We start from the raw sequence: 27,965 nt of genomic DNA on the forward strand, positions 1-27,965 counted from the left end.
TATTAAGATTACTCTCTGCTGCAGACATATAAGCTACACAACCATAGCCTAATGTCGCTCTCATAATATACTGAACAATGATTCTCTGACTTTTTTGCATTTGTCTTTTACTTTTTCAATGTGCTGCCTCCAGGTCAACTTTTCATCAAATAATACTCCAAGAAACCAAATCACAGCGACCTGCTCAAGTGTTTGGTCGTAGAGTGTCAAAGATATTGTCTTATGACGTTTGGAAAAACATATCACTTGCGTTTTTGCAACAGATGGTTTAAAAGCCCAATTATTTGCCCATTGCTCCATCGTCTCAATGGCAGTCTGCATTTTCTTTTGTATCAATCTTAAATTCTGTCCCCTTATCCATAATGCCCCCCCATTGCATACAGCGATTTCCCTTTATCTTTCTCAACTTTCTCAAAAACATAATTAATCATGATATTGAACAGCACCTGCAGGGTTCTGTTCTCTACTAGATATAATCTTGAGAATTCTTTACCTACTCTTACCTCTATTGTCCTACCAAATAGGAAGTCAAGCACCCAGTAATATAACTTCCCGCCCACACCTAACTTACTGAATTTAATGAGCAGTCTTTCTTTCCACAACATATCGTATGCTTTCTCTACATTGAAAAAGACAGCTACCACCATTTCCTTATTTGTTTGGGCTTTCCTTATCTCTGACTCTAAGCATAATACTTAGAGTTGTATTTCTCTCTTTATGAAAGCCGCTTTGAAAAGGAAAAAGAAGGCCTCTACTTTCTAGAAAATAGGTTACCTTCAGAGTTATCATTCGCTCCATAGTTTTCCCTAATTGCGATGTAAGAGCTATTGGTCTATAGTTTGAGGACCATGTTTCAAAATTGGCACAATGACTGACTGTTTCCATGCTATTGGAATTTTCCCTGTGTCCCAAACTAAATTAAACAGCCTTAATACAGCAAGCAGTGCACTGTCTTCCAGATGAGCTAAAATACTGTAGCAGTGCAATCTTTCCCTGGAGAAGACATTCTCGTATTCAACACGGCCCTATTTAACTCAAACAATCTGAAAGGTTTTCTCACATTAACACCTGGATTCAGTGCAAGAGTGTTATCCCTACACTGTCTAGCTTTTACTGATAAGTTTCCTGAGCTGGGAATTTTAACTAAAGTTTCTGCCAGAAGTTCTGCCTTTTCTATATTGTTAACAGCTGTTTTGTTGTTACTTATCAACACTGCTATTGTTTTGTTTTTCCTAATTACACTCATTCTTTTAATCATTCTCCATATATCAGCCAAATGTGTCTCTCCCTATTTTATTACATTATTGCCTCCAATATGCCTGTTTATTTGTTTTATTGTCTTGCGAACTACTGCCTGTGACATTTTATACTCAATTAATGTTTCTAATGAATGGTGTTTCTTTAACTGTCTAAATGCCCTGTTCCTTCTTTTTACGAATTTGAATAAATTTTCATCCCACCATGGTACTCTCTTTTCATCTCTCTTCCCTCCACCCTTTGGTATAGTTTCCTCTGCTGACTGTATAATGATTGTAACCAACTTTTTATTGAATTCATCAACATGTGAAATATCTTCTCTAAGTAAGTGCTCACACCCACTTTTACTTAATGTTTGAAAGATGTTCCAATTTGCTTTCTCCATTTTCCATCTCGGTATCATCAGTTCCTCTTCTTGCTGAACTTCAATTTCCACTGTAATTCTTATACGATAATGATCACTGCCCACTGGTGACTGACTAAACACCTCCCAAGTTATAATACCTGCCATTTCATTTGAAATCAACATCAGATTGACTACACTCCCTGTATTTTGTGTGCTATTATACCTAGTGCCCTCCCCATCATTCATACATACTAAGCCCTCATCATCTATGAATTCCTCTATGACTAAACCATTTACATTTATTTTTTTACTCCCCCACAATGTGCATTAAAGTCCCCTCACCTTACCATTTTACCATGTATTTGCCCACCCACAGTATTCAATGTATCCAAACACAATCTATTACATGGTTTATAATGTAATCGATTATAAACCGGCAGTTAATTTCAGTTGGTCATTCTAACTGACACAGAAACACACATAAATACTGACAAGCAGAGAGGCACACACACACACACACACACACACACACACACACACACACACACACACACACACACACACACACACACATACACACACACACACACACACACACACACACACACACACACACACACACACACACACACACACACACAAAAACAGACACATAGAGCGGTTGACAGGTACACAGACAGACAGGCAGATAGACAGACAGGCAGATAATCAGACAGAGACAGGCAGGTAAATAGACACAACTTTATTCAGGAAACATTTGGCTGTTAATTTGAGTTTGCAATCTAACTGACTCCTCATTATATATATTCTAATTGGTGGATTACCTTTGGACATTTTCAGCCAGGCAGACAGACAGCACTGTCATCATGACAACCTCTGAGCTCTGATATCTGTGGTGTTTATCAACCACTTTACTGACATTTCTATCAAAATCCCGCTACAGACTGCTCCAACACTAAATACAGAAAATGATTTACACACCTCACTGTTTTCAGGAAGCATTCAGCAGTTAATTTCAGTTTGTCATTCTGACACAGAAACACACATAAATACAGACAAGCAGAAAGGTACACAGACATAAAAAGAGACACACACACACACACACACACACACACACACACACACACACACACACACAGAAAGCTGTTTACAAGTTAAGACTCATAGAGAGAGACAACATGACAACATGTTTCAGCTCTCAGCTTTTGCAGTTAACGGAGTTCAGCTCCTCCAGTTTATCATTTTGGCATCTAACTTTTCAAAGCACTGCTCATTAGTTAATATGAGCTGCTTCTACAACTATTTTAGCATTGTGTCAGTAATCTCCTTCAGGTGTGACATTACAAGTTTTGATTGTACATTTCTTCTTTCAAAATGACTTTGACTCAATATTTGTATTTGACTGACACATTTTCACTGTAAAGACGTTTGTGGTCAAATCTGGATCAGGACAGCAGTTTTCCAGGACACACATCAGCTGTGAAAAGGGTCGGTTATGTTAGCTGGTAGCTAAGATGGCAGTTGGGCTAGTTGTACTGCACAGTAGCAGTAGCCCATTGAGTGAAGTCACCAAACTGCAAGTCCTTGTCTACAAAGGAACCCTGGAACCTGGAACACACACCACAGTTACACAATACAGCCAGATGTGTTTGCAGTTGTATGGACGAGGGCAAATATTGCACTGAAACCCAAAATGATGAAAAACTATATTTATATGTGGACAGAGGTTTGCACTGAAGCTGCTTGCATGATTTTAGCACACCAGTCAGGTTGTCTCGATTGTTTAAACATACAGTACATAGGTAGAACACTCCTCCCAGACTCTGTTGTGTTGATGGCGCATTGAAAGACAGATTTTGATTAATGTTGAATGGGACAGTTGGGATGAATGGGTGCTGCAGACTGAGAGCAGAGGCTTTGACCCACTTCTCTCATTTATAGGTTTTAAGGCAGTGACTTCAAGTCTCTGTCTCATGAGCTCTGCAGTATACTCTGTGTGTCAGTCTGAAGCTGAAGCTACATCCTTCTGCGATTACTGAGTTTCACCTGACACATGGACCTGGTGCACTCCTGTAAAAACAGTTCATGTTGTGGTTTGTGGCCTCCTGCGTTCAGCTCTTTGTTGATGATTGACTCCTGGTTTATGTGATGCAATTGTGTACTGAGACACCCAGGAGTATGCCTCCACATCACTGAGGCAAGGTGAGGCAACTTCCACCACAAGAGGTCAGCAAAGACAAGATTTATAGCTGCTGTTAAGTTACTCTAATGTTACTTTCGCAAACCACAACCATCATCAATAGGGTTGGGTTCAAGTAGTTGGTTCCATTTTGAATCTGGTTCCTGACAAAACACTTTGATTCACTGAATGCCGACACTAAAAAAATCACACAGTGACCTTCTTACAGACAGGTGACAACCTAAAGGAAAAACCTGACGGCAACAAGCAAATACAGCTGCCTCCACACAGGTGTACTGCATGGTACAGTTAAGCAGTCAACATCCCATCATGCTCTCTGGCAGATATAAAATGGCCTCAGGTCCAGTTGATTCTGATTGTGTATTAAGAAAAAAAGTTTCTCAGTGACTTTAAAGAGGGTTCACTGTTGGGTCACCTGGCACGAGTTTCAGTCATAAAGATGCTGAGCTGGCTATTGTTTCCATAGCAACAGAGACTGCATTTAGATCTATGGAACAGATATCAGTAAACGGTCGGACATGACAGTGATGCTTGTGCATCAGTTAGATATGTAAGATAAACAGAGGAGCAAGCTCTTCCTAAGGTGACTGAGGATGAGGATGCAATCAGACTTTTGAGCTTCAGCGTTTCTCATTCTGCTGCTTCTTCAGGTAAGGACTGTTCTTTGAGTAAAGCTAAACGAAGTGGGGAGGATGTGGAAATTTAAGATTGTAAATTAATGTTAGCCTTAGGGGTGTCCGAAAAATCAGTTCACATTAGAATTGCAGTTCTGTCTCTACCAATTTAAAACGATTCATAAATTCCAAAAAAATCTATTCATATTTTTCGGTCTTGTAGCAGCACTTGTTTACATTTTTCCATGGCATGAGTTAAGCTTGCCAGTCCAAGAAATGGCACCATGTCGGTTTCTACCCAGGCATCCTTGGTGTCGTCAGCAAGAAGAAAGTGCAGTGAGAGCAAAGGAAAACATAAAGGAAAAAGTAATTCACCCAGCTCTATCTTCACTGAAGGCAGCATTTAGACACATCTTGGATTCTATAACCTTGAGGGGAAGAAGCAGCTTGATAAGACCCATGTTATCTGCAGCTTTCAAAACATTCAAGACATTGAAGAGCTTGAAGATCTAATCATCACTAAAGAGTCTGTCATGTAGAGAGCTAATAAAATCCAATCAAATCAAATGGTCAAAGCTGTCATACTGATTGACATATAAGGTGTATTGATTGATTTCCAAACCTCAGTCATGCATTGAGTAACATGCAGGAAAACATTCCAAAGCCTCAGAGCTGCTCAGTGAATTAAATGGTTGATTAGTGAAGATGAAGAGACAGAAAACATCTTTTCATTCATCGTTCACTCTTCTGACACTTTCTTTATCTGTGATGCTTTTACACAGAAACATGACAGAGTCAGTCTGTTACACTTGGACAACTCATGCTGCTGGAGATGAAAGCTAGCTCAGCTACATTTTCATAGCCTAGCCTGTTAGCTTAGCTTGACCTCTGCCTGCACTGCTGCTTCTCCTCTCAATGGATGTTTCCAATGCGGATTCATTTGCTCGACACAAGTCAGTAAATTAAATCACTCGAAACATAGACTGTCTTCATTCACCTGCTGCTTAATGCTGTGGTTACTACAACCTGCTACATCCATGGTATAGTAAAGGTATTATCAATGAGCTGGATGTTTGTCTGATGCTGCATCATATTCTCTACATGATGAAACTCTTCATGAAGTCAGTCTGATCATGTGGACATAGTTGACTGATCTATGTAAACCTGCAGAGATTACATAACCTTAGGAAGGAGCTGCAACTTAACGTCATAGGTGCGCTCCAGTACACACTTACAGTACTAGAGAAATTTCAGAAGAAGAAAATCAGGTGTAAGAGTCGGTTTGTTGCAGCTGTTATTTCCCTTCTGTGTCAATCAGTAATCAGTATTTCAGGGGTTTTTTCAACTGCAGGAGACCTATTCAGTACCAGTAGATCTGCTGGTAGTGGTCCTGGCGGCCCACATGGTAGAGAGCGTACCATAAAGGCTTTTAGTCCTGACTGCAGCCGCCTGGGTTTAAATCTGGCCTGTGGCCCTTTGCTGCATGTCATCCCCTCTCTCTCTCTCTCTCTCTCTCCCTGACTCTCCTGCCTCTCTCTCTCCCACTGTGGCTGTAGATAAATAAACTTAAACTTGGTGAGATTCAATGCTACTGAACCCCAGCCCTATGACCGCAGATAGTTCATTTTGCTATTGAAATTTCATTCATGACATTGGAAACAGCAGTTGGCAAAATAGTCCATTTAGTAGCTGTTATTGAACTGTCTTCTCCATCTGCTGATGAAGAGCATGTCATAAGATCAAAAGCTCCAGAGTAGCTACTGAATGCACTTTGTTGAAAGCTAGTTAACGCTGATAGCTGACACTGACTAGATAATGTCTTTGGTGTCAGATCATTTTCAGGTTACAATGGTTCAGTTTGACTAAACTTATGTTCTAGGTGTTTTAAGATTATACTGTCTGTATATACAACAAACATTAGTGAATGATTGATTACATGTATGCAGAATTAATGTTTGTACATTTGTTTGTTTTCGCTTCATGTTTTTTCTCTCTTTGGAAACATTTTTTATCTTGATGCACGTCTTCCTGTGTCCCTAGGAGAATATGGCTGCAGTGTTCAGCTGCAGGAAGTTGTGTCATCAGTGTTTCTGTTTGGAAACATCTGAACTTCCAACTTCAGCAGCTCAAAAATCACCTCATTTTAAAGAAGTTCTACATGTAAACAGGTTTTATTCTCACATACTGAGGCACAGTGTGATGTATGGTGAACAGAGAGGGTCAGTGTAAACTGATGTGTGATTACATCATTGTTACTGCATCATTTGTAAGTAATGAGCCCCAGTGGAGCTCCTCTCTTCATCGGCTTCATCAACAGCAGCTATTTCCATCTGTAACAACACGAGGCCGGACCCCAGAGCCCGGAGTCTGTGTGGACACTTGGACACTTTGGAGGCAGTAAGCAGCTTCACTAACAGACAAATTAGCAGCAGCAGGGAATCATGGGAGGACACTCAGCTGTCGCCATGGTAAGTGCTGAAAACAGATTCAGGCCTTTGCTTAAGCTCCTGTTTCTCCTCGAGGGGTGTGTTTTTGCATACTGTGTCCACTTCACACAGAGTCAGACTTGACCTCGTGTCACTCACAGGAAGTTCAGTAGTTTAACTGACCACATGTTTTTAACTTCATCAGCTCCAGTCCTTTGTTCAGGCAGTCTTTGGTTTCAGTTCATTACAGTTTCCCTCAGGGTTGAAGGATCCTTGGGTCTGGGTTGCAGGGTGGGTTTAGAACATTTCGAACAGGATGACCAAACTGGTGCACAGATTCATAGACGGACAGCACATTTGGGAAGTTAGTGAAAAGGGTGAGGTTAGGGTTTGATGGGAACTTCATCACATTGTTCAGTAGGGCTGGGTATTGATCACTGATTTCCTGAATCGATTTGATTTCGATTCAGTCAGGGATTTTTTTTGGATATGAATGAGATTCTCAGAGAACTAAGGATGTTCCTCTAACCAGCTGCATTATTAAAAACAATGTTGACGTTATGGATGGACGCAAAGCAGTTACATGAAGGCACTTTCTATTTAACATGACCAACAGTTTAGACACACCTCATGAAATAACAGATTAATGTGCGTTGTTAACGGACCCAGTGCACCGGCTACTATGAACAGAAACACACAGCTTCTTCACATCTTTGCTGTTGTCCAGCTCTTCACTGCCTTCATAGTTTTTAAATCTGAAATGCAGCTACACATCTGTCTTTAGACTTTCCGCTGGCTTCGTTGGGACATCATCTGTCATGTTGTTGTCTCTCACGTGTTTACGTAACGGAGCGGTGGAAGTTTTTCTTGCGTGTTACTCAATGCGTGATTGACGTTTGGAAATCAACCAATATACCTTAAATGTCAATATGACAACCTTGACCACTTGATTTGTCTTTATTAGCTCTCTATATCTTCAAGTGCTTAAAAATGTGTATACATTTCAAGACAATTAATTAAAAAATCGATCTCGGGATTAAGAATTGATATTGAATTATTCAAATGAATTGAATAATTCATTGATTTTTTTCAACCCAGGCCTATTGTTCAGCAGGTGAGAGTGTGAACTCTGTGGATGACACTTCACACAGTTCACCTCATGATTTGCAATTTTATTACATTTTTTGCCATTATAGCTGTGAAGGCTATAATATCCTTTCATTTGTTTTTCAGTTGAACCCAAAAAAGCACTTAGTATTGACATTTAGAAGAAGAAGCTGGCGTGCAGCAGAGTAGTTAGTGTTTTTCACTTTTTGAACATCGAAGCCATTCAATGTTTCAATTTCATTTGTCTTTTGGGATTTATTTTATTCTATTTTTCTTCTTCTGTAACACTTGTAACATGTTCTGATTATCTCTGTTAAAGAAACTCAACAGTTTCCCTTTCAATTGACCAATTTGTCTCGTTTGCATCCTGAGTGACATAATTCATGTCCCCATAGTTACCTGATGCTGTGTCCTGATGCAGTATTACTAAGTACCAAACATTCAGTGGGTTAGGAAACACATTTAGTGACAAACAAATTTAGCACACATACATTTGGCCTCAAGGATAGCCTGATTAGATTTTGGTAGTTAAAGGTCAAAGGTCAAAGTCAGGTGACCTCACAAAACACAGTTTTGGCCTTGTGAACACAATATCTCAGTAATGCCTGAGTACTGCCTTTTGGCGGCTAACGGGTCGACACTCGTGATATGCACAAACCATAATCATCTGGTGAAGGCAATAAAACTGTTTAGTTTTTAGGGCAAGTAAGAAATTAGGCACTAAATTATTATCTGTTATCGGAAAAACTTTTGCAGAAGAAACAAAAACTGGACAACTGAGTCCCAATTTAATCAACTTGATATGGGATAAGAGATGGCAGAGCAGCGCTATTGACAGGAAACGTCCAACTATTTAATCAACAGCTTCACCACCTGTTTCACTGGTCACTATAATAAGAACTCCTCAGGAGCTTTATTGCTTAAAGGATGGTGGCTGCTAAACCGTCCTTTAATCTCCAGAGGCCTGTACGACGAAGCAAGTTCAACAAATCCAGGTTATCTTTTTATTATGTGGCTGCACTGAGCCAAACATCGTCCATCCTGGTAACATGTACTTTATCACCAGGTTCACTTAACTCTGGGTTCACCTGTCCAGCTATGAGCGATGTTAATTGTTGTTAATTGGTTGTTAATTATAAACATCATTAGGACTATGAATAAAGAGCTAATGATATGAGAGGAAATGCTGATACCTGCATGTAAATTCAGTTATAGTGACGTCATCAAGTGAAATTCAACAAACTAGAATCAAAAAGAAATAGAGATAATATCAGTGATTAAAGTCAGACTAATGATAAACTGTAAAAAAGATCATGAATTCTCATCAAGTTTCTTCTTCAGTCTGATGAAGAACAAACTGTTGTTGAACATGTGATGCAGATAAAATGAACTGTTTCTGCTGCAGAGGAGAGAAATCAAAGAGGAGAGAAGCAGCTGATGTCTGATGAGTCAGACCGACTGAAATGTTCATTAATAATCATGGAAATAATTAACAGCGTGTGGATTGGTTTAGTTTTTATTTATATTTATTATTAAGAAGAGAGTAAAAGCCTCATCACTGTCAGGAATCCTGCTGATCTGTGTTCAGTTCATATGAAGCTCTAATAGTTAGTGATAAACTCTCTGTTTCTTAGAAGCTGTTTTAAAACCAGAGTGGACACATGGAGAGACATCCAATGATTGCTCAGTAGTTTGGCAGGTAATAGTAATAGGTAATAGGCAAGGATAGTTTTATTATGTTTATTTATTATTTTATTGCAACCCACACAAACTTTATATTGCCATAAAACCAGAAATCTCACAGTGAAACTTATATATTAATATCTGTAGATACAGTTTACACAGTCACAACATTAAGAGAATAGATGTGGTGCGATCAGTTTGTCTGCCCACAGGGATTCCCCTTCACTACATGCACAGCCTGTAATCCCAACCTGCACCTGTGTAAATCCTCGAGTGTTTTATTGAATGATTCGCCAGATGTGCTCCACAGTCAAAACGATCATATGATCTTACATGCAACATCTGTTAAACAGCTGTACTGTAAGATTACTACCGCATGTTTTGGTGACTGTGTAAGACGTCAGTATATTTTCTAGAGTAAGTTTAAAGACTGATTGATTGTTCATTTGTATGTCAACAAAATGAAAGTAAAATGGATAACAAAAACATATGTGTACACACAAAAGCACTGACACGATTACACACCCAGTGAGTGAAAGGTTGCAGACTGAAGTAAAAATCTTTTTACCTCGACTGTTCCGACAAAACTGATGAACAAACTAAACAGTTCAGACAAAAGACTGACTATACTACTGAACGGCTTCACAGAGAAATGTTGTTAATGTTTAATGTGACATCATTTAGGAAACATTTAATACACGCTACATGTTCTGGGGGCGTCCCTCGTATGTTTCTTTCTTGTTTTAAATAAACTAATTGTGAGATGATAGAGGACAAACACTAAGTGTGCTACATTTTTTTACCAAAAGTAAGATTTTTGCATATGATGCGTATTTTTGATACATTTAGCCCATACATTAAAGGGTTGAAGAGCGGCTGGCATGTGAGCCAGTATAGTGATAAAAAAATACGCAACACAATGGGAACGTTACTCATATCAAACCTGCTCTGCACTATTTCAAAGAAAGCACCAAAAGAGAAGTTGAGCAGAGAAGCGAGGTGAGGTGTGCAGGTGCTGACAGCTTTCTGTCTGGTCTGTTTAGAGCCAGAAAAACACACTTTGAGAATCTTCATGTAAGTGTAAAGAATTAGAATTATAAGAGCAACTATTATGGTAAATATGTAAGAAAGTCCATAGATGTTGTTGACAGTCGTGTCAGAGCAAGACAGTTTGACGATAGAGTAGTTGTCACAGTAAACTTTGTGAATCGTGTTCCCACACAGCGGTAAAGGAGCACTCAGAGATATCATGACAACAGTAGCAACGACACTGTATAACCATGCAAATGCAGTAAGGATTACAACCTTAGTGGATGTCATACGTGTGTTATATTGTAGTGGATAACAGATAGCAAGATACCTGTCATAAGACATGACACCTAAGGTGAAAAATTCCACACTTCCATAGAAATGAACACAATAAATCTGCAGGAAACAAAAAGGCACAGAAACGGTGTGAATGTCAGAGAGGATCTGAACCAGCAGGAATGGAAACAACCCTGTGCTACCATACAGTTCATTTACAAACAGGCTGCACAGAAACAGGTACATGGGTTCATGTAAGCTTCTGTTCAGACAGATGATAACAATGAGAAAAAGATTGGCACAAACAATGACCATGTATAAAGACATCAGAGCCATGAAAACTAAATACTTCAAAAGCCCTGCGTCAAAGTACGCGACAAGTTCAAAATAAGAAACCTGAGTGGAGTTTATCATGACCTTTGATTTGGTTCACTGAGTAATTATAACATTATTCAGTGGATTCACAAACTGCTCTTAATTATTGTGTAACATTTTATTACAGGTTTGTATAGGTGCAGTTTACACTTTAAACTAAAGTGAAGCTAAAACATTAATCATATAAACAGCATTCATGACAGTATCAGTAAACAGAGTCATTTATCATAATGAAACAAATAATTGCCCATACATAAACTTTTGAAAGAAAAACCCATCTGTATAATCCAAAGATACAACCAAACAAGACACAGTTTATGACATTATGTGAATCCTAACATTCATCTCTTGTCCAGTCGCAGTGACACTGTTAATCCCTCCCGGCTGAGACGGCGCTCTGCTTCTGCTTCTTTTAAACTCTTTAAGTGAGGAGACGCCCGAAGCAGCAGACTGACGTCACTGTCACACCTCATAATCACACAGCTTGTTGCTGATTCCTGAGCTCAGATAAAATAGCTCATTTTTTTTTCTGGATAAATAAAATTTACTTATAATTACAAAGGATGTCAAAATGACCCACCAGCTCCAGGACAACAACATCTCTCAGCTATTTCTGTCGTCAGTAGAAACCAGGAGAGCGGTGAAATCAGAGGGTATTGACAAATGGAAAGTCATGACTAACCAGGTTACGACTGGCTTTTTCCAAATTGACATGTCCTATTAATAAGAACGTTTTTTTTAGTGATTAGTGAAATCTGATTTCTCTGCTATTTATACAGGTGCTGCTTATAACCAGGTTTTTACACGTATGTGTGTGTATGATGAATGACTGCAGACAGGGAGAGGAGCAGCAGAGCAGCTGCATGAAAGGAGATATTATTAAATGGCCAATATACTTTGTCAGAACTGTTTGTGAGATGGTCAAAAAGCTTTGGAAACCGTTTTCACGTCATATTGGGGGCAAATGTCTCTCTCCCCACTCAGTGATTGGTCAGCTCTATGGAGGTGTAGCAGGAGCTGTGGTCTGAACTCTGTTTTAAATTCTTGACGAACGTGTTTGTCACTTTTCATCTGAACGGCTGAGGTAGAGACTGTCTGAAGATGTGTGGGGATTCTCTCCTCTCTGATGGCCAGTTTTTCACTTTGCCTTTGAGTGTGGCCATTTGGGATAAATATAAACACAGTTGCGATGTGGTTGGACATTTTATGAACTAGTTCTGATTGAATAAACCCCAGCCCTTACTGAGCGACGCACCCTGGTATTTGAAATGATTCATCCTCAGACTGAGACTAATACAAAGTAGCCTAGGCTACATAAATAAGTTGATTTCCACCGATGAACATTTGACTTTCTGTATAATACAGGCACCTTTGTGCTCTGAGTAAAATCTGTGTTTGCCTGTTGTCCTCCTCTCACTGCACCAAGTCTGCTCTGATACAAACGCTTAAAAAATGTTGAAAATAAAAGAAGAAGAAAACAATTAAAAAAAAAACCCAGCAGAGGAAGCAGCGCCTCAGTCACTTACATCAGTACTACAAGTAACGTCACTCAATCATGCTTCCATATGTGTATTTACAGTATCCAGGTTACTACAGTAAACCCTCTGATTGTTGGTTTTGGTCTTTTTGACGAGATTTACTGACAAAAAAAATACAAATTAGCATGATTGTAACCTTTGAGCTACATGCAGGGTCAAAGCTGTGGGAAACCATGTAGGTATTAAATTGTTTTAGTATGATTGACACATCGGAACTTTTGATAAATACTCGAAAATCATGATCTTCTTTCAAGTTTTAAAGTTACATACATTCTTCTTTCACTGTATAACTATGCTCTTAAATTTAACCGGGATATTATTCCACAAAAAATGTTATATTCTTTGCTTAGATTCTTTTACAGAATTCTATTGAAGTGGTTGGTAAGGATGATAACTTTGGAATTGCTAAAAAATCTTTCCGGTAAAGAAGTATTTATGTCCCAGTCCAGGAATTCATTTGTCTGTTCTTAACTGCCAAAATCTATATTTGTCATTCTTTCAGCTACTGTGGAAAAAACAGTGGGTTCCAAAATCTGAGACCTCTTTCCCATTCAAGCCAAAGGGAAATATTCTTAATTTGTCGACTGGCTAAGTGATATGCTGATTATTTGGTAGATGAAAATGTATATAGTTTATATATTAAGTCATGTTTTTGGTTTCTTTAATTATTAGCAGCAGTGGAGACAGACAGGAAATGCAGAGAGCGGGAGTGGGGGAGTGACATGGAGGAAACGGTCTGGCTGGGACTTGGACTCCTTTCCCAGACACACAGACGCGCAGACGCGCAGACGCACAGACGCGCAGACTCACAGACACACAGACTCACAGACTCACAGACACACAGACACACAGACTCACAGACTCACAGACACACAGACTCACAGACTCACAGACACACAGACACACAGACGCACAGACACACAGACGCACAGACACACAGAAACACAGACTCACAGACTCACAGACACACAGACACACAGACACACAGACGCACAGACGCACAGACGCACAGACACACAGACTCACAGACGCACAGACGCACAGACTCACAGACTCACAGACTCACAGACGCACAGAAACACAGACTCACAGACGCACAGACGCACAGACTCACAGACGCACAGACGCACAGACGCACAGACACACAAACACACAGACACACAGACACACAGACTCACAGACACACAGACTCACAGACACACAGACACACAGACACACAGACACGCAAGGTGAAAATAAAAGCAGCCCCTCTGTCCTGCTCGTAACAAAGTCTACACTAAAATTTATATTTTATTTAAAAATGTCTACTACAGTTAATCACATTTCATTATAGTTAACAAGTGTATTGCCAAAAGGTTTGTCATTTTAATATTTGCATTACTTTTTATTCAAGATAAGCAGATTTGTTAGTTGTCATAACATTTGCCATCACATTTTTTTCCTAAAGAGCAGACTTTTATATACAAGGCGTATTTTGGACATTTTCAGTCCATACAGTAAAGGGTTGACGAGTGGCTGGCATGTAAGCCAATATAATGACAAAACAATGCGTAATATATTGGGTAAACTTTTCAAATTAAACCTGCTCTGCACTATTTCAAAGAAACAGCCGAAGGAGAAGTTGAGCAGAGAAGCGAGGTGAGGTGTGCAGGTGCTGACAGCTTTCTGTCTGGTCTGTTTAGAGCCAGAAAAACACACTTTGAGAATCTTCATGTAAGTGTAAAGGATCAACATTATAAGACCAAAAATTACTGTAAACATGTGAACAAGCCCAAAGACGTTATTGACAGTTGTGTCAGAGCAGGCCAGTTTGACAATATAATAATTGTCACAGTACACTTTGTTAATATTGTTCCCACACAGCTGTAAAGAAGCAGTCAGACAATACACTATGAAAATATTGCTAAGAAAAGAGTAGAACCATACTAGAGAAGTAAGCATGGTAACCTTATTTGATGTCATACGTGTGTTATATTGTAGAGGATAACAGATGGCCAGGTATCTGTCATAAGACATGATGGCTAAGGTAAAAAACTCAACACCTCCATAAGAGTACAAACAGAAAATCTGCAGGAAACAAAAAGGCACAGAAACAGTGTGAATGTCAGAGAGGATCTGAACCAGCAGGAATGGAAACAACCCTGTGCTACCATACAGTTCATTTACAAACAGGCTGCACAGAAACAGGTACATGGGTTCATGTAAGCTTCTGCTCAGACAGATCACCACAATGAGAAATAAATTTGCACAAATAATTGCAATGTAAACAGTCAGAATAATCAGGAAATAAAAGTATTTAAAAAGCCCGGTGTCAAAGAAGGCACCAAGGGTGAAATGTGAAACCTGTGTTGAGTTCATCATGATCTTCCCTTTAGTTCCTTAAGTGAATATGAACACTAGTAAGGGGATAAACACAGTATGTTATTTTACAGGATTTGCTCACAGCGTTGTTAAAATTGAACAAGTTTAAATGCATGATTGAGATATAAAGCATCAATAATGTACAAAGACAGTGTAATAACACCAAACAGATTCATTTGAATGAAAACGGTCACAGGTTTGTCAGACTTACCAATACCTTATTGAAAGTCATTATAATGCAGGTTGTGACACTGGGTGAATCCTCACATGGATTTGCTTGCTTGTTGTAGTCGTGTTGTGACTCCCAACCAACTGAACGGAGACACTCATTCTGATCTTTTAACCTTTTCAAGTCAGGGAACGCCCACAGAAACTGTCTGACCTCATCAAATGATGCACAATTACTGGTTTCCTCTATTGATGTAAGAGAATAAGCAACATTTGTTTCGTTACTGGTATATTATTGCTGAGTTGTTGTGAGCACGTTAGTATTATATAGACACAAATTTAAAGGTGTAGACTGGTCCGTGTCCCATAATGCAATAAAGACATGGTCTTATTTTTTTTCAAGTAAGATTTATTTATGGAATTTTCAACACATAAAACACACACATAAACCCTCACACACTTGACTCAGAAAGTGAGGTAAAGAAGAACATCCTGTAAAATGGGGAAGTCTAAGCATTGGCAAAAGTAGCAATGAAAAGAATTTAGACAAAAACCTGATGTCAACAATATGACTAAAAAGAAGTAATTAAATAAATAAACAAATTGAAAGGACGGGACAGGAACTCGCTCAGAGCTGAGGAAACTGCAGTCTGCTAGCACGGAGACCTCAGCTAACCAATAAGGTGCTGCTACCTGTGGGGAAGAGGACCTGGCCACCCGCCTCGCACAGGATGTCACCCAGAAAATGAGCACTTCAATGGATGTAAAGTTTACTCAACTACAGCTGACTCTGGAAGGGATTAACAACCGCAATGAAGGTAACACCGAGCGCATACCGGAGGCAGAATCACGTGGCAACTCTTTCACAACGAGCCGAGGACAGTGAAAACTGCAGCCGCAGAGACAACATCAGGATCATTGGATTGAAGGCACAGAGGGACAACAACCCGCTAAATATTTTGCTTCATGGCTCCCCAATCGAGTGGGTCTGCAAACCAAACAAGGGTCAATTAAAATCGACAGCGTATCGATCTCTCAGCCCTATGAAGGAAAATCATACAAGACCAGTCATAATCAAGCTGCACAATTTCTCTGACCAGCAGATGATCCTAGCAGCGGTGAGAGAAGAGCTTCTGTATAACGGAAAACCAATCTGCATCCGGCAGGTGAGACAGATCCGACAGGAGTTCAACAGTGTTTGCCAGTGGCTCATCATGTGAGGGATACGCCTGTGCTTTACGCACAATAACAAGGACCAAACCTTCAAGTCTTGTTCACTACCTTCTAAAATTATTAGCATTTTCATTCTCTCTTATGATAATATAATAATTAGTTCAGTCCTTTATTATTAAGGCAATCGTAATTCTCTGTAACTGTGATGTGGTGGTTGGTGGGATTGTGACAGAGGTTGATCTAGATCATCTAGGCATAGGTACTGGATCTGGATTTCTCTCCTGGTTTGGTGAAATCTTACTTCTTGGCTTCACTCACCCAAATATATCCACCAGTTGTGGTTATAGATGTTTATTTTTTTTCTTTGAGAATGTGTTCTGTAGGCTCCATTTTTGAGGGTAATGTTTTATGTTACATCTGTTGCTATTTTGTTTCACTAATCTTCCCTCTCTCACATAGTGGTTTGTCCTCTCTCTCATTTAAGACTGGAAGTAAGCTTCTATATATTTACCTTCTTAGTAGATTTAAATTTGAGTGATCTTAAAATAACCTCGCTGAACATTAAAGGTTTAAATCATGTCGTCAAACCCCAAAAGATTCTCACACTTTTAAAGAAGGAGTAATGACACATTGCCTTTTACCAGGAGACCCACCTGACCGATATGGAACATATTAAGCTGCCCTTGAATTGGGTTGGGCAGGTTTTTTATTTGTCTTTTAAATCCAGTAGCCGGGGTTTGGCTATTCTTTTACGTTGCAGCCTTCTTTTTACATTGGATAGAGCAATAAGTGACAAAGAAGGCAGTTATGTGCTTATTTCTGGATACATCTTTGGAGAACACATTTTACTGGGTTGCATCTATTTCCCTATTACATATAAATCTGCTTTTTTTCCTAAATTGTTGGCAGACATGTCTGATTTCTCTTCCTGTTACATTCTGATAGGTGGTGAATATAATTGTACACCTAACCCCACTGTCAACCAGTCTCCTTCTAGGCCTACTCCTTCTCATAGAAGCCTTAAACTAGCTGAATTTTGAGCCCTGCAACGTTATGGGAGGCAGCAAAGGTCTACCTTTGCGATGCTATCGTATCTTATACTTCAGCTCGAAAGAAAGAGGCCCTCAAAACCCAGTTGGAGCTGGAGAAGAAAATTAAGTTGGAGGGAGAATTTAAAAGCTCCCCCTGCAAATTCATTGGGAAACACTTAGATGCTACACATTCTGCATTAAACCAGTGCTAACCAGGCAGGAAGAGTCCTATATTTTTTGCAAAACATAGGCTTTATGAATCAGGTAATAAAAGAGGTACTTATGCAAAACAATTAAGGAGAAAGGGGTTCTGGAAACTATTCAGGTACTTAAAGGGGGGGAAGCAGTAGGGCCTGATGGGTTCTGCCGTGAATTTTGTAAAAAATTAGGCAAAACTTTAGTAGGCCCCCTGACAGATATGTATATTGACTGTTTTGCAAATGGCTGCCTCCCCACGAATCTCAATCTAGCTAATATCTCCAAACCCTCTGATGTATGTGGCTCTTACAGGCCTATCAGTCTGTAGAAAATAAGTAGCTTTCCAAATTAATTGCTGGAAGGTTGGAATCGATTCTCCCCAGCATTATCAACGCTGACTAAATAGGTTTTATTCATGGATGCTACTCAGCTACTAATGTCAGAAGGTTATTGAATATCATCCAGTTTACGAACCAATTTAAATACAAAGCACTCGCCATCTCACTTGACGCAGAAAAGGTGTTCAACAGAGTCGAATGGCACTTTTTGTTTGATGTCTGTGAGAAGTTTGGCCTGGGTGGAGATTTTCTTAAATGGATCCAAACAATCTATCACTCCCCAACAGCCTGGAAAGGTCCACACGGCAGGGCTGCCGTCTGAGTTCCTTGCTCTTTGCCATTGCAGATGTGAGGGGTGTGGTTGTCGGAGGTAATACGCATACAATTGCCTTATATGCTGATGACAACGTTTTATTTCTTACCTCACCTGAAATCTCTATTCCGACTGTTTAAGCCAGCGGTTTTCAAAGTGTAAGGTGCGCCTCCCAAGTGGAGTGCCAGAGGACTTCAGGGGAGGCGTGAAAAGAAAGGAAAAAAAGTGTATCATCTGGTTAGCTAACTACAGCAAATGGATCGATTTTTAGTACCTTAGGTGAAAGTGAGAGTGGGCACAGAGGTGAGCAGAAAACAATGAGCAAATGTGTTGTGTGCAGTGTTTCAGCGTTAATGTGGGATAACATCGGATGAGCGGAAATGTGTTTTTTTTTTAACAAAAAGATGTTTAAATGTATTCAAAAAATATGTTTCAAAACACACAAAGGTGTTAAAATGTGTAAAAAAACGATGTTAAAAACAAAGATGTTAAAATGTGTAAAAAAAAAGATGTTAAAAACATATACAAAGATTGTGTTTAAAAAAATATTTGAGCACATTCACAGATAAAGATGTTTAAAATGTTTTAAAAATATGTTCAAGAACATACAAACATGTTTAAAAAAATAAAGGAATGTATGACATTTATTCTTGAAACCTTTTTTTAAGCCTTCACGGAACATACAAAGCAACATCAATAACAGTAATAAAACAACTTTACAATTTTAGCAAATCCGAGGCCATGCCCTTAGGTGGCTTAAGTGACCTCAGCGCATTGGTGAATTTTCCTTTGCAAATGGTCCACAGCTGACTTCATGTACCTGGGTCTAAAAATCTCTCCAGATTTACAAAATTTACGGTAACTCAACTGTGCCCCTGTACTTACTACAGTGAAACAAGATCTGATTAGGTGGTATGATCTCCTGCTCACATTTTTCGGGTTTATCAGTCTGATAAAGATTAATGTTCTCCCTTGACTTCTATACCCTTTATAAATGTTGCCACTACACATTCCCAAAAGAATTACCAAGGAAGTGTAAAACTGTAAGTGTAAAACAGATCTTGGAAGTCATTTCCATAACTTTTGGGAGTGTAGTCGGATTGCCAGGTACTGTAATCATATAGCTGGAGAACTGAGTTGGATCTTTAAAACTACAATGTGAAAGGATCCAGGTCTATTCTTACTGGGTTTGCCCTCTAAAGAACGAGCTCACTCCCACAATCATTACATATTACTGGACAAGCTTTTGCTCCTTGCACACAAATGCATTTTGTTGAAATGGATTAAAGACACTTTACCCACAGTTGGTCTGGTACCGGGAGATTTTCAGTGTCCTACCCCATGAAAGGATAAGTGCAGTCCTTGAGGGTAATGAGGGCTTATTTCTTAAGATTTGGAATCCTGTCCTGGATTATTTACCATCAGAGCTCAAATGCACTCTGTTGAAAGGCCAATACCCTTCAGAGTGGAAGCAAACTATGCCTAGTGCCTCATGAACGATCACCCAATATCTCTCAGATCCTCTCAGGTAATTGTTTTGTCCACACTTGATGTACACTGTGAGCCTCTGTGAGCAAAAAATGTACCCAGCAAGAAAAACCCACTAGACTACTACACGTAGTTTGACCGATCACAATACCGCGTGAAAGACGCAATAATCTGGTGAGGAGTGGAGGTGACTGCGATGAGATGATTAGTTGCAGGTGTACCAGGGTGCTCTGACTATCAGGTGGAGCCACGCCTCCGACGGGGACATGGTCAAACAAACCAGACGAGGGAGACAGAGACCAGGGAAAGGGAAACACCAGGGCAAAACAACATACACAAGGAAAACACAGAAGGAAAAGGAGATCCCAACCCAGACACATGACAGTTTAGTGTGCAAAATCCCTCAAGTGAACACAACTGTGCTGTCAAGCACAGCTGTCACAAATAAATTGTGTTCACCTACCAAATTTCCTATTTCAAATTTTATCCCAGGGTGTGGGATGTGCTACCGCTGATTGTTGCAATCAATTTGGCGAGGTGTGAATCAATCAGCCTGATCTCTGTAAACCTATAAATACCACAGTGACACCTTTGCGTAATGCTGCATTATGGATGCTATGGCACTGCTAGAGGATTCTGTGAAAGAAGAGTCAGTGGGAGCAAGGAAGATTTGAGAATCTTAGCCCCTCTAAGACTTAGTGATCTGGTTTATGTGATCTGGTTTATGGTATCCATGGGGAATTTGAGTTAAGTTTCCATGAAGTCTTTTAAGAGTGTCTCTGGGTTGTCGGATGGGTGTTCGGGAGTGTCGGAGAAAATGAGGTTGTCGTGCATACTTCTGGTTTGTATGTCCAATATGGTTTCTTTCATTGTTTTGTTTTATTTCATAACCAAGTCCATGTTTCGGATGAGTGTTTTGACGGTGGTTTGGAGGGAGTTGTTTCACTGCTCTAACTTTCCAAGCTTGAATGGAGATCTTTAATTTCGTCATGGAGTGTTACCAGTAAGTCGAGTTTGTTGTTGATGGATTGGAGTACACTGACCTCGATTTCAGTCGGTAGATCGCTTGTGTCCGTGGTTGATGTCTTTTTCCATTTGTTTGGGTGGGGTGAGTCCTGGTGGGGGGTGTCCATTTTGCAGCGCTTGTATTGGTGTTCAATGAAACCTAAGTCTGTTAGTTCCTCCAGTATGTAAAAAATATATTCTGGTTGTTGATCGTAGATGGAGATGTGGGTTGTTACATTGTCTAATTCAGAAAAAAAAAGTCCAAAGAAGTCAAGAGTTTGTGTGTTGATCAGCAACTGGGCGTCACCATGATGAATCTCACCTCAGTCAATGCAATCAGCAGCACCAGTCCTCTGCGGGTTAAATGAACAAGCTGACTGATCACAGGATGCAAATGTTCCATCACTGGAAAGGTGCTTTACTGTGAAATCTCATGGTCTGCCCAGGTTGCGAAAGCCTCATCAGTGACAGAGGGAGGAAACAAAGGGTTGGAATGTACAGGAGATGAAAGAGCTACTGCCTGGAATTCAAAATGACGCCTGAATTGAGTCCAAATCTTGAGACAGTTACTAGATTATGAAGAAGAAGGTAATATTAGGGGTTGGCACAAGAGGGACAATAGATAGGAGGAGCAGCATGAAACGTCCTCAGTCTGCAACCACAGTAGGGGTTGATTGTTAGTGTGACACCAGTTCAAAATACTAAGAATATTTGCAGCCCAATAGTAGCCATGGACTTGACTAGTGTTGTAACGACCTTTATTATTAAGTAAGTGGTGAACTGATTCTAAATTCATTAATGAAGAGGTGTGGGTTTATAATTCTTATTCGAGAATTAGTCTGTCAGCGATCACATTGAAAAATTACAAGCTCACGTTTCTCAAAAATCTTGATGCATTACAAATTCTATGAAAAATTTGGGGATGGCATAGTTCTCCTATTACTATCTTCAGATTTTTTTTTATGTCAGCCACCCAAAACACAACAAAACACAACTACATTGCTGTTTGTGCACACGATCAACTGAGGCAAGGAATATTTGCAATGCAATTAATTGGTAGTTTCGGTTAATTCACGCCTGTTTGGAAATTTCATGGCTTGAAACAGATCTGTTGGCACTGAGGCAGCTTGGGCTGCAAAGTTGAGGTTGTGGTATTCATTTTGACATACAATTGCAAAGACAAGCAGAATGAATGTTTTTTGGTTTAGTAGAGGGTCTATCGTTTTTCAGTTTCATGCAGCATTTTGAGAACCCGACCTTCTTGGTGTCTGTGGTTGGGGTTTTGGAGAGGCCATCGTAGTTCTGCTTGGTGATTTCAGCGTTTATTTGGGAAATGATGGAAGGGGTTGACTGAGAGCAGCAGCTTTCCTAATCCGAATTACAGTGGTGTTTTATTACTGACCTTTGTAAACCACTAATAATAACACACTGTATTCAAGTATGAGATTGATCATTATTATACTATTATACTATACTATCCCCAGTATACAGGCACTGTTGCTGACTTCAATGTGATTTTGTAACAGTAACAGTCCAATCATCATCTCTGCAGCTGATCCTGAAAGGGATGATTTATTTTCAACATGGACAACAGAGCCATGTCGTCCATTTTAAAAATCTACACCTTTGAATATCTGTGGCAGAGATGAAGGTAATTGGACTGTCATTGTCCAGTCAGATTCAGGTGTAGAAGCATGGGCAAAATTTGTACTCGCATCACACACAGTGTGGGAACGTTGAGTTTTATACAGTTTTCTGCTTTGTATTGTTACACAGATGTTCTTCTACTTCTACTACTTCATTTTTCACAGAATCTTTGTGCAATCTTACCACTGATATCATTTGTACACAGACTTCATTCCTACAGTTTTGCCTTTTTTTGGTCAGATCTTTTCTATACATGCACATTTTTTTTAGCAAAGGCTTCAAGAGCCTTGGTCAGTGAGGTGACAGTGGTCACTCTTTCGCTTCGTCAATTCCTTGCAGCGATGGAGAACCCGCCAGAAGGACAATCATCTCAGCAGCACTCCATCAGTCAGGCCTTTATAGTAGAGCGACTAAATGGAAGCCACTTTGAATGAGAGACATATGACAGGCAGTGCACATGACCTAAGACTGGAGCAACAGTTCATGTTTCAGCTCAACAATGACCCATTTTATCATTTAACCATAGATATTTTGGTATGACATACATTTAAATCCAAATATATGTGGTACCAGTTTGGTATCCACATTAAAGATTACAAGATTTGTACAAAATATTTGTTTGTATTTCTACAAATTTAAAGCATCTATCTAATCATGACTTTTCTGACATCAGAAATCAGTTTCCACCAGTGGTTCCTCTGATGATGAGGTCAGGCTCCTGCTGTGGGCGTCCCCTGACCTGAAAACGTTTAAAAAGCTCAGTTAGGACAGACTCAGTCTCACTGCAATAGGCTAATGTCAGGAGCCACACAGTCATAAACTAGGCTCTGTACTGTCTTGTTTCAGCGTTATATAGACTTTAAATAAGATAATGCATATCCTCTCCATCCCAAGCCTGAAAATTATTACTGTGTTTAATGCTGAAGCTGCACATAGGCCCAAGCAAGCACAGAGCTTAATGTTAAAGTTTAACTTTAGCAAAATGTAACAAGTACCGTGTTCAGTATTAACAATGTTAATAACTGCTATATGAAGCCAAAAGATCATGATAAACTCCACAGAGGTTTCATATTTCACCCTTGCTGCATACTTTGACACTGGGCTTTTTAAATACCTGTTTCTAATGATTGTCATGTCTTTATATCTTCTTATTATCTGTGCCAATGTTCTGCTGATTGTGGTCATCTGTCTGAACAGAAGCTTACATGAACCCATGTACCTGTTTCTGTGCAGCCTGTTTGTAAATGAACTGTATGGTAGCACAGGGTTGTTTCCATTCCTGCTGGTTCAGATCCTCTCTGACATTCACACTGTTTCTAGATTCTTTTGTTTCCTGCAGAACTTTTTTTTATACTTTTACGGAGGTGTAGAATATTTAAACTTAGCCGTCATGTCTTATGACAGATACCTCGCTATCTGTTGTCCTCTAAAATATAACACTCAAATGACAGTTAACAAAATTGCCATCCTCCTTATTATAACATGGTTTTGCCCTTTACTATTGTGTATTGTGATGGTATCCTTAAGTAACTCCTTACAGCTGTGTGGGACCATTATTGAGAAAGTGTACTGTGACAATTACTCCATTGTCAAACTGTCATGTTCTGATATCACGATCAATAACATCTATGGACTTTTTATTACTTTATTCTCAATCTTTTGCCCTCTAATTCTAATCTTCTACACTTACATGAAGATTCTTAAAATTTGTTTTTCTGGTTGTAAACAGACCCGACAAAAGGCTCTCAGCACCTGCACACCTCACCTTGCTTCTCTGCTCAACTTTTCATGTGGAGCTTGTTTTGAATTATTACAGAGCAGGTTTGATATGAATAATTTACCCAATATTTTGAGAATTTTTTTATCATTATACTGGCTTACATGCCAGCCACTTTTCAACCCTTTACTGTATGGTCTAAATTTGTCCAAAATCCGCATCATATGTAAAAGTCTTGTCTTTGCTGAAATGTAGACGACTTATGTAACAGCCATTCAACAGATTTCAATGTTTCCCAGACACTAAGAATGTATTTGTGGTTGCTGAAGGTCAAAACGATAATATTTGAAATTCAGCTGCATTAACTGATGACTCCCAGGTCTGATTTGACAATGTAGTTTTGCATGATACTGTGTTTTGAAATACACTGTATGAAAGAAAGCAATAAAATGATGATTTTTTTTTAAATAAGTGATTGATTCCTAACATCATTACAAAAGTTAGTGTGGGAATCCTACATAAGTTTTACAATAAGATGAAAATGGCAGTGTATACAGTCTTATTGCAAAACCTTTTTAGGATCTTTACATGAACTTATGTATGCAATTCAAATGACATCAGAGATAGCAGTGGAGATTTTGTTAGAATATATGACATGCATAAATATATGTAAAATGTTCATAATTGCATATTTTGTGACTCAAATGTTAGCCCAAATTTAATAAGACACTAAAGTAGTAGCAGCTTATTTTTTACCTGAAACAGAGAATTTAAAATTCAGTGTTATAATCAGGCAAAGCGAGGCCATGTGGCCTTTCCTTCCACAAAGTTTTATGGCACAAAGGCCCTGAGTGTTTTGACGCCTACAAAGAAATAACTTGCACTTTCTGCTAAAACAAAAAACAAGCAAGAAGATAAAAAATGACGTGGAAATCAAGTGAAAATAATTCACTTTTTAATATAAATAAAAAAGAAATTTCAAGATGCAGTCTGTTATCATGTATCAATTTGCCAGAATCTATAAATATGTAAATATATTTCATTTCAGAGATAGATAGATCTTTATTCATCCCCTGGGGAAACTTATCACTTTCAGCAGATGAATGTAAGAACAGTCTTCAAGTGTCAAACACACATTAATTATTTTGCATGGTAAAGTTCAAGCTGTACAAATAAGAACACAGGGGGACTAAGACGCAATGATGAGTGTGTGTGAGAGAAAGTGTGTGTGCGTCTAATCTGACTGAAACAATAGTTCAGGCCAGGAAATTGACTATCATTATTTTTTATCATTTTTGTAATTCGATGTTATTACAGGGGAAAGTGGCGGCTACATGTGAACTATACAGTCATAGAAAAAATATATAAATGTCTATATTTATATATATTTATAATTATGTCAATAAGTTATCAGAACATCAGGTGGAGAGCAGTAGTTTTCCACTGCGCTCCCTCTCTCTCTGACTCTGAACCAGGGTAATTGATCATCATCTTTCTGAACTCTTAACTCTTCCAACCGCTCATCAACAATGGAGAACTATTAGTACTGATGGTCAATTTCACAGGCAAACCCAATGCAGGGACCAGAGGGAGGGTCAACAACAGCCGGTGGCCAATGAGGCTGCTGTGAAATTCCTTGCCTGGTTGTAATAGTACTGAATTCACGACGGTTACAAATGAAGTAATCCTTCACTTTTTTGTGAGTGATCTCACTGTGCGGCATAAAAAATATTAATAACAAAGTAACACTGGTGAAACAAGACTTGTAGTGAAGGGATTTGAACTGATGTGCTCAGACAGTAGCCAGTTGTAGGGATGGGAACTGTTAGGATTTTATTTAATCTTATCCCGGCCCTTATTGATCCAGCTCACACTATTACTGGACTTAAAATATTGTTTTTGTTTATGGCGACTAATCACGGTAGCCCCATTTACATTCTGATTTTATTCAAGTTTATACAATAGTCAGTGTGTTGAATAATGGACTATGCTCAGGTCACGCTTCTTGCTCCGTTAGCACTGTAACCTGTTAGAGTACAGGTGCATAGTTGTAGGTTACAACAGGTAATTATGCTGTAACACAGTTTAGTGCTTTGGATAAGTCAGTGCCAATAAGACACTGAGTCAGCAGAGTTTAGATCCATATGTTTTGACCGTGTGCTGTTTAATGGATTTACTGCAATAAAGAGTCTCCAGCATGTGATGTTGAGGTAACTCATATGGACAGTGTGTCTATGGTAACACGATCTAGTGGATCATGGTCTGGCAGTAAACATCCACTGCTAGCTTGTCTGCTAGCGACTTATTCCTTTTTTAGGTGCTGACCCACTTTGCTTCGGGTCACAAACACACAGATAGGCTGTACTGCTGTACTGTACATGTGCCCTGACCATGATTACCAGGAGGCCATGCACCTGTTGGAAGACCACTATGACAATGCAGTGAAAATTGCAACTGCAGTGATGGAAAGAGTGTTGAAGCAGCCTCAAATAAAGGTAGAGGATGACCTGGCACTCAACAACTTTTCACTCTCCCTTTTGAGTTGGTGTAATGGATTGAAAGACACGGACAACGGAGGAGCTGGATAACCCAAATCTGAGGGTGATCATCACAAAGTTGCCCTACAAAGTTAGAGAAAGGTGGAGGGTGTTGAGATTCAGGAAAAGAGCCACAAGAGCATTAGATTCACACATCTCGCCATGACCTTTGTAGAAAGGAAGAAAAAGAAAACTTCTTTGATGGAAAGAAAGGTCAAGAAAAAAGGAAGCAGCTTTGCTACCAATATAGCTACAGCAAGAGAGACAGAAAATGACAAAGACTGTCCGACAAGATCATCGAAAAATGTTGCCCTTATTATGCCATGTTTGTTCAGCAGAGAAAATCGCACACTAGTTGAGTGTCATCAAGGGCAAGCTGGATTTCATAAGGAAAGGTTGATGTCAGTAAGGAATGTTAAGGGAAAAGCAAAGCAAAGTGACAAATGGCCAAAAAAATCTGAACAATTTCCTCCCAGGCAAATTTTGGAGCAAACTGTTGTCTCAAGTGCACTGGAGAAAACCACCTGTGAAGGGGCCAGAGAGAAGTGTGTTCTTCCTGTCTGTATCAAATCAAAGAAAGTCAGCGAAATTGTGGAGACAAATGCATTTGTAAGACCCCAGGGGCTCATTAATGTTTTGCACGGAAAAAGGAATTGGAGTTGAGCTTGTCTTAACTACAATGAGCTCAAGTAAACAATAGAAAAGTTAGTGGACTTGAGGAAGATAAATGAATCAACTCACCAAAGGAGGATCTCAGTAACAAAGGAGCATATTCCCCCTGCAGAAGGACATTGAGAAAGAGCTGTGGGGCCAGAAAGTGAAGCTGCCATACATTGATGCTGAAATAAAACTCCTTGTAGGTAATGACATGCATGATGCGCTTGAGCCATGGAAGGTTATCCACACAGCCAAAACAATATGAATGATGCTGATATAAGGTTCCAGGCAGAGATCTCTGCATGAGCCAAAGGGAAACAGCTTGTTGAACGGGAACGTTCCCATCGACACGCCGGATCCGGCGCGGCAGCCTCCTAGGAGGGATAGATCTCTGACAGGAATGGTAGGGAAAAAGTGTGATTGCACTATTATGTGTATTATTTGATAATGACATGCACATAAAGACTAAAAAAGTTCCAGA

The 27,965-nt window shown here is 39.4% G+C and overlaps 3 protein-coding genes across 3 annotated transcripts; 1 reads left to right on the plus strand and 2 right to left on the minus strand.

The window, feature by feature from the left end:
• Positions 1 to 10,422: 10,422 nt before the first annotated feature.
• LOC111663342 (olfactory receptor OR9H1-like) lies at positions 10,423 to 11,379 on the minus strand. The gene has a single exon (XM_023417504.2). The coding sequence runs from the start codon at positions 11,350 to 11,352 to the stop codon at positions 10,423 to 10,425; it is 930 nt and encodes a 309-aa protein (XP_023273272.1). The 5' UTR covers positions 11,353 to 11,379.
• A 2,826-nt stretch (positions 11,380 to 14,205) lies between these two features.
• LOC111663340 (olfactory receptor 5P62-like) lies at positions 14,206 to 15,212 on the minus strand. The gene has a single exon (XM_023417503.1). The coding sequence runs from the start codon at positions 15,210 to 15,212 to the stop codon at positions 14,280 to 14,282; it is 933 nt and encodes a 310-aa protein (XP_023273271.1). The 3' UTR covers positions 14,206 to 14,279.
• An 8,406-nt stretch (positions 15,213 to 23,618) lies between these two features.
• On the plus strand, positions 23,619 to 24,545 carry LOC111663347 (olfactory receptor 10J5-like). Its single transcript, XM_023417513.1, has one exon. The coding sequence runs from the start codon at positions 23,619 to 23,621 to the stop codon at positions 24,543 to 24,545; it is 927 nt and encodes a 308-aa protein (XP_023273281.1).
• Positions 24,546 to 27,965: the final 3,420 nt, after the last annotated feature.

Source organism: Seriola lalandi, unplaced genomic scaffold (genome assembly GCF_002814215.2).
Source record: "Seriola lalandi dorsalis isolate HSWRI2012SDOR001 ecotype SW California unplaced genomic scaffold, Sedor1 jcf7180002054575, whole genome shotgun sequence".
Classification (NCBI taxonomy): Eukaryota; Metazoa; Chordata; class Actinopteri; order Carangiformes; family Carangidae; genus Seriola; species Seriola lalandi.

Bases quoted from the DNA above. Each gene is read 5' to 3' on its own strand.
- LOC111663342 (XM_023417504.2), bottom strand. From the start codon at position 11,352: ATGATAAACTCCACTCAGGTTTCTTATTTTGAACTTGTCGCGTACTTT.
- LOC111663340 (XM_023417503.1), bottom strand. From the start codon at position 15,212: ATGATGAACTCAACACAGGTTTCACATTTCACCCTTGGTGCCTTCTTT.
- LOC111663347 (XM_023417513.1), top strand. From the start codon at position 23,619: ATGATAAACTCCACAGAGGTTTCATATTTCACCCTTGCTGCATACTTT.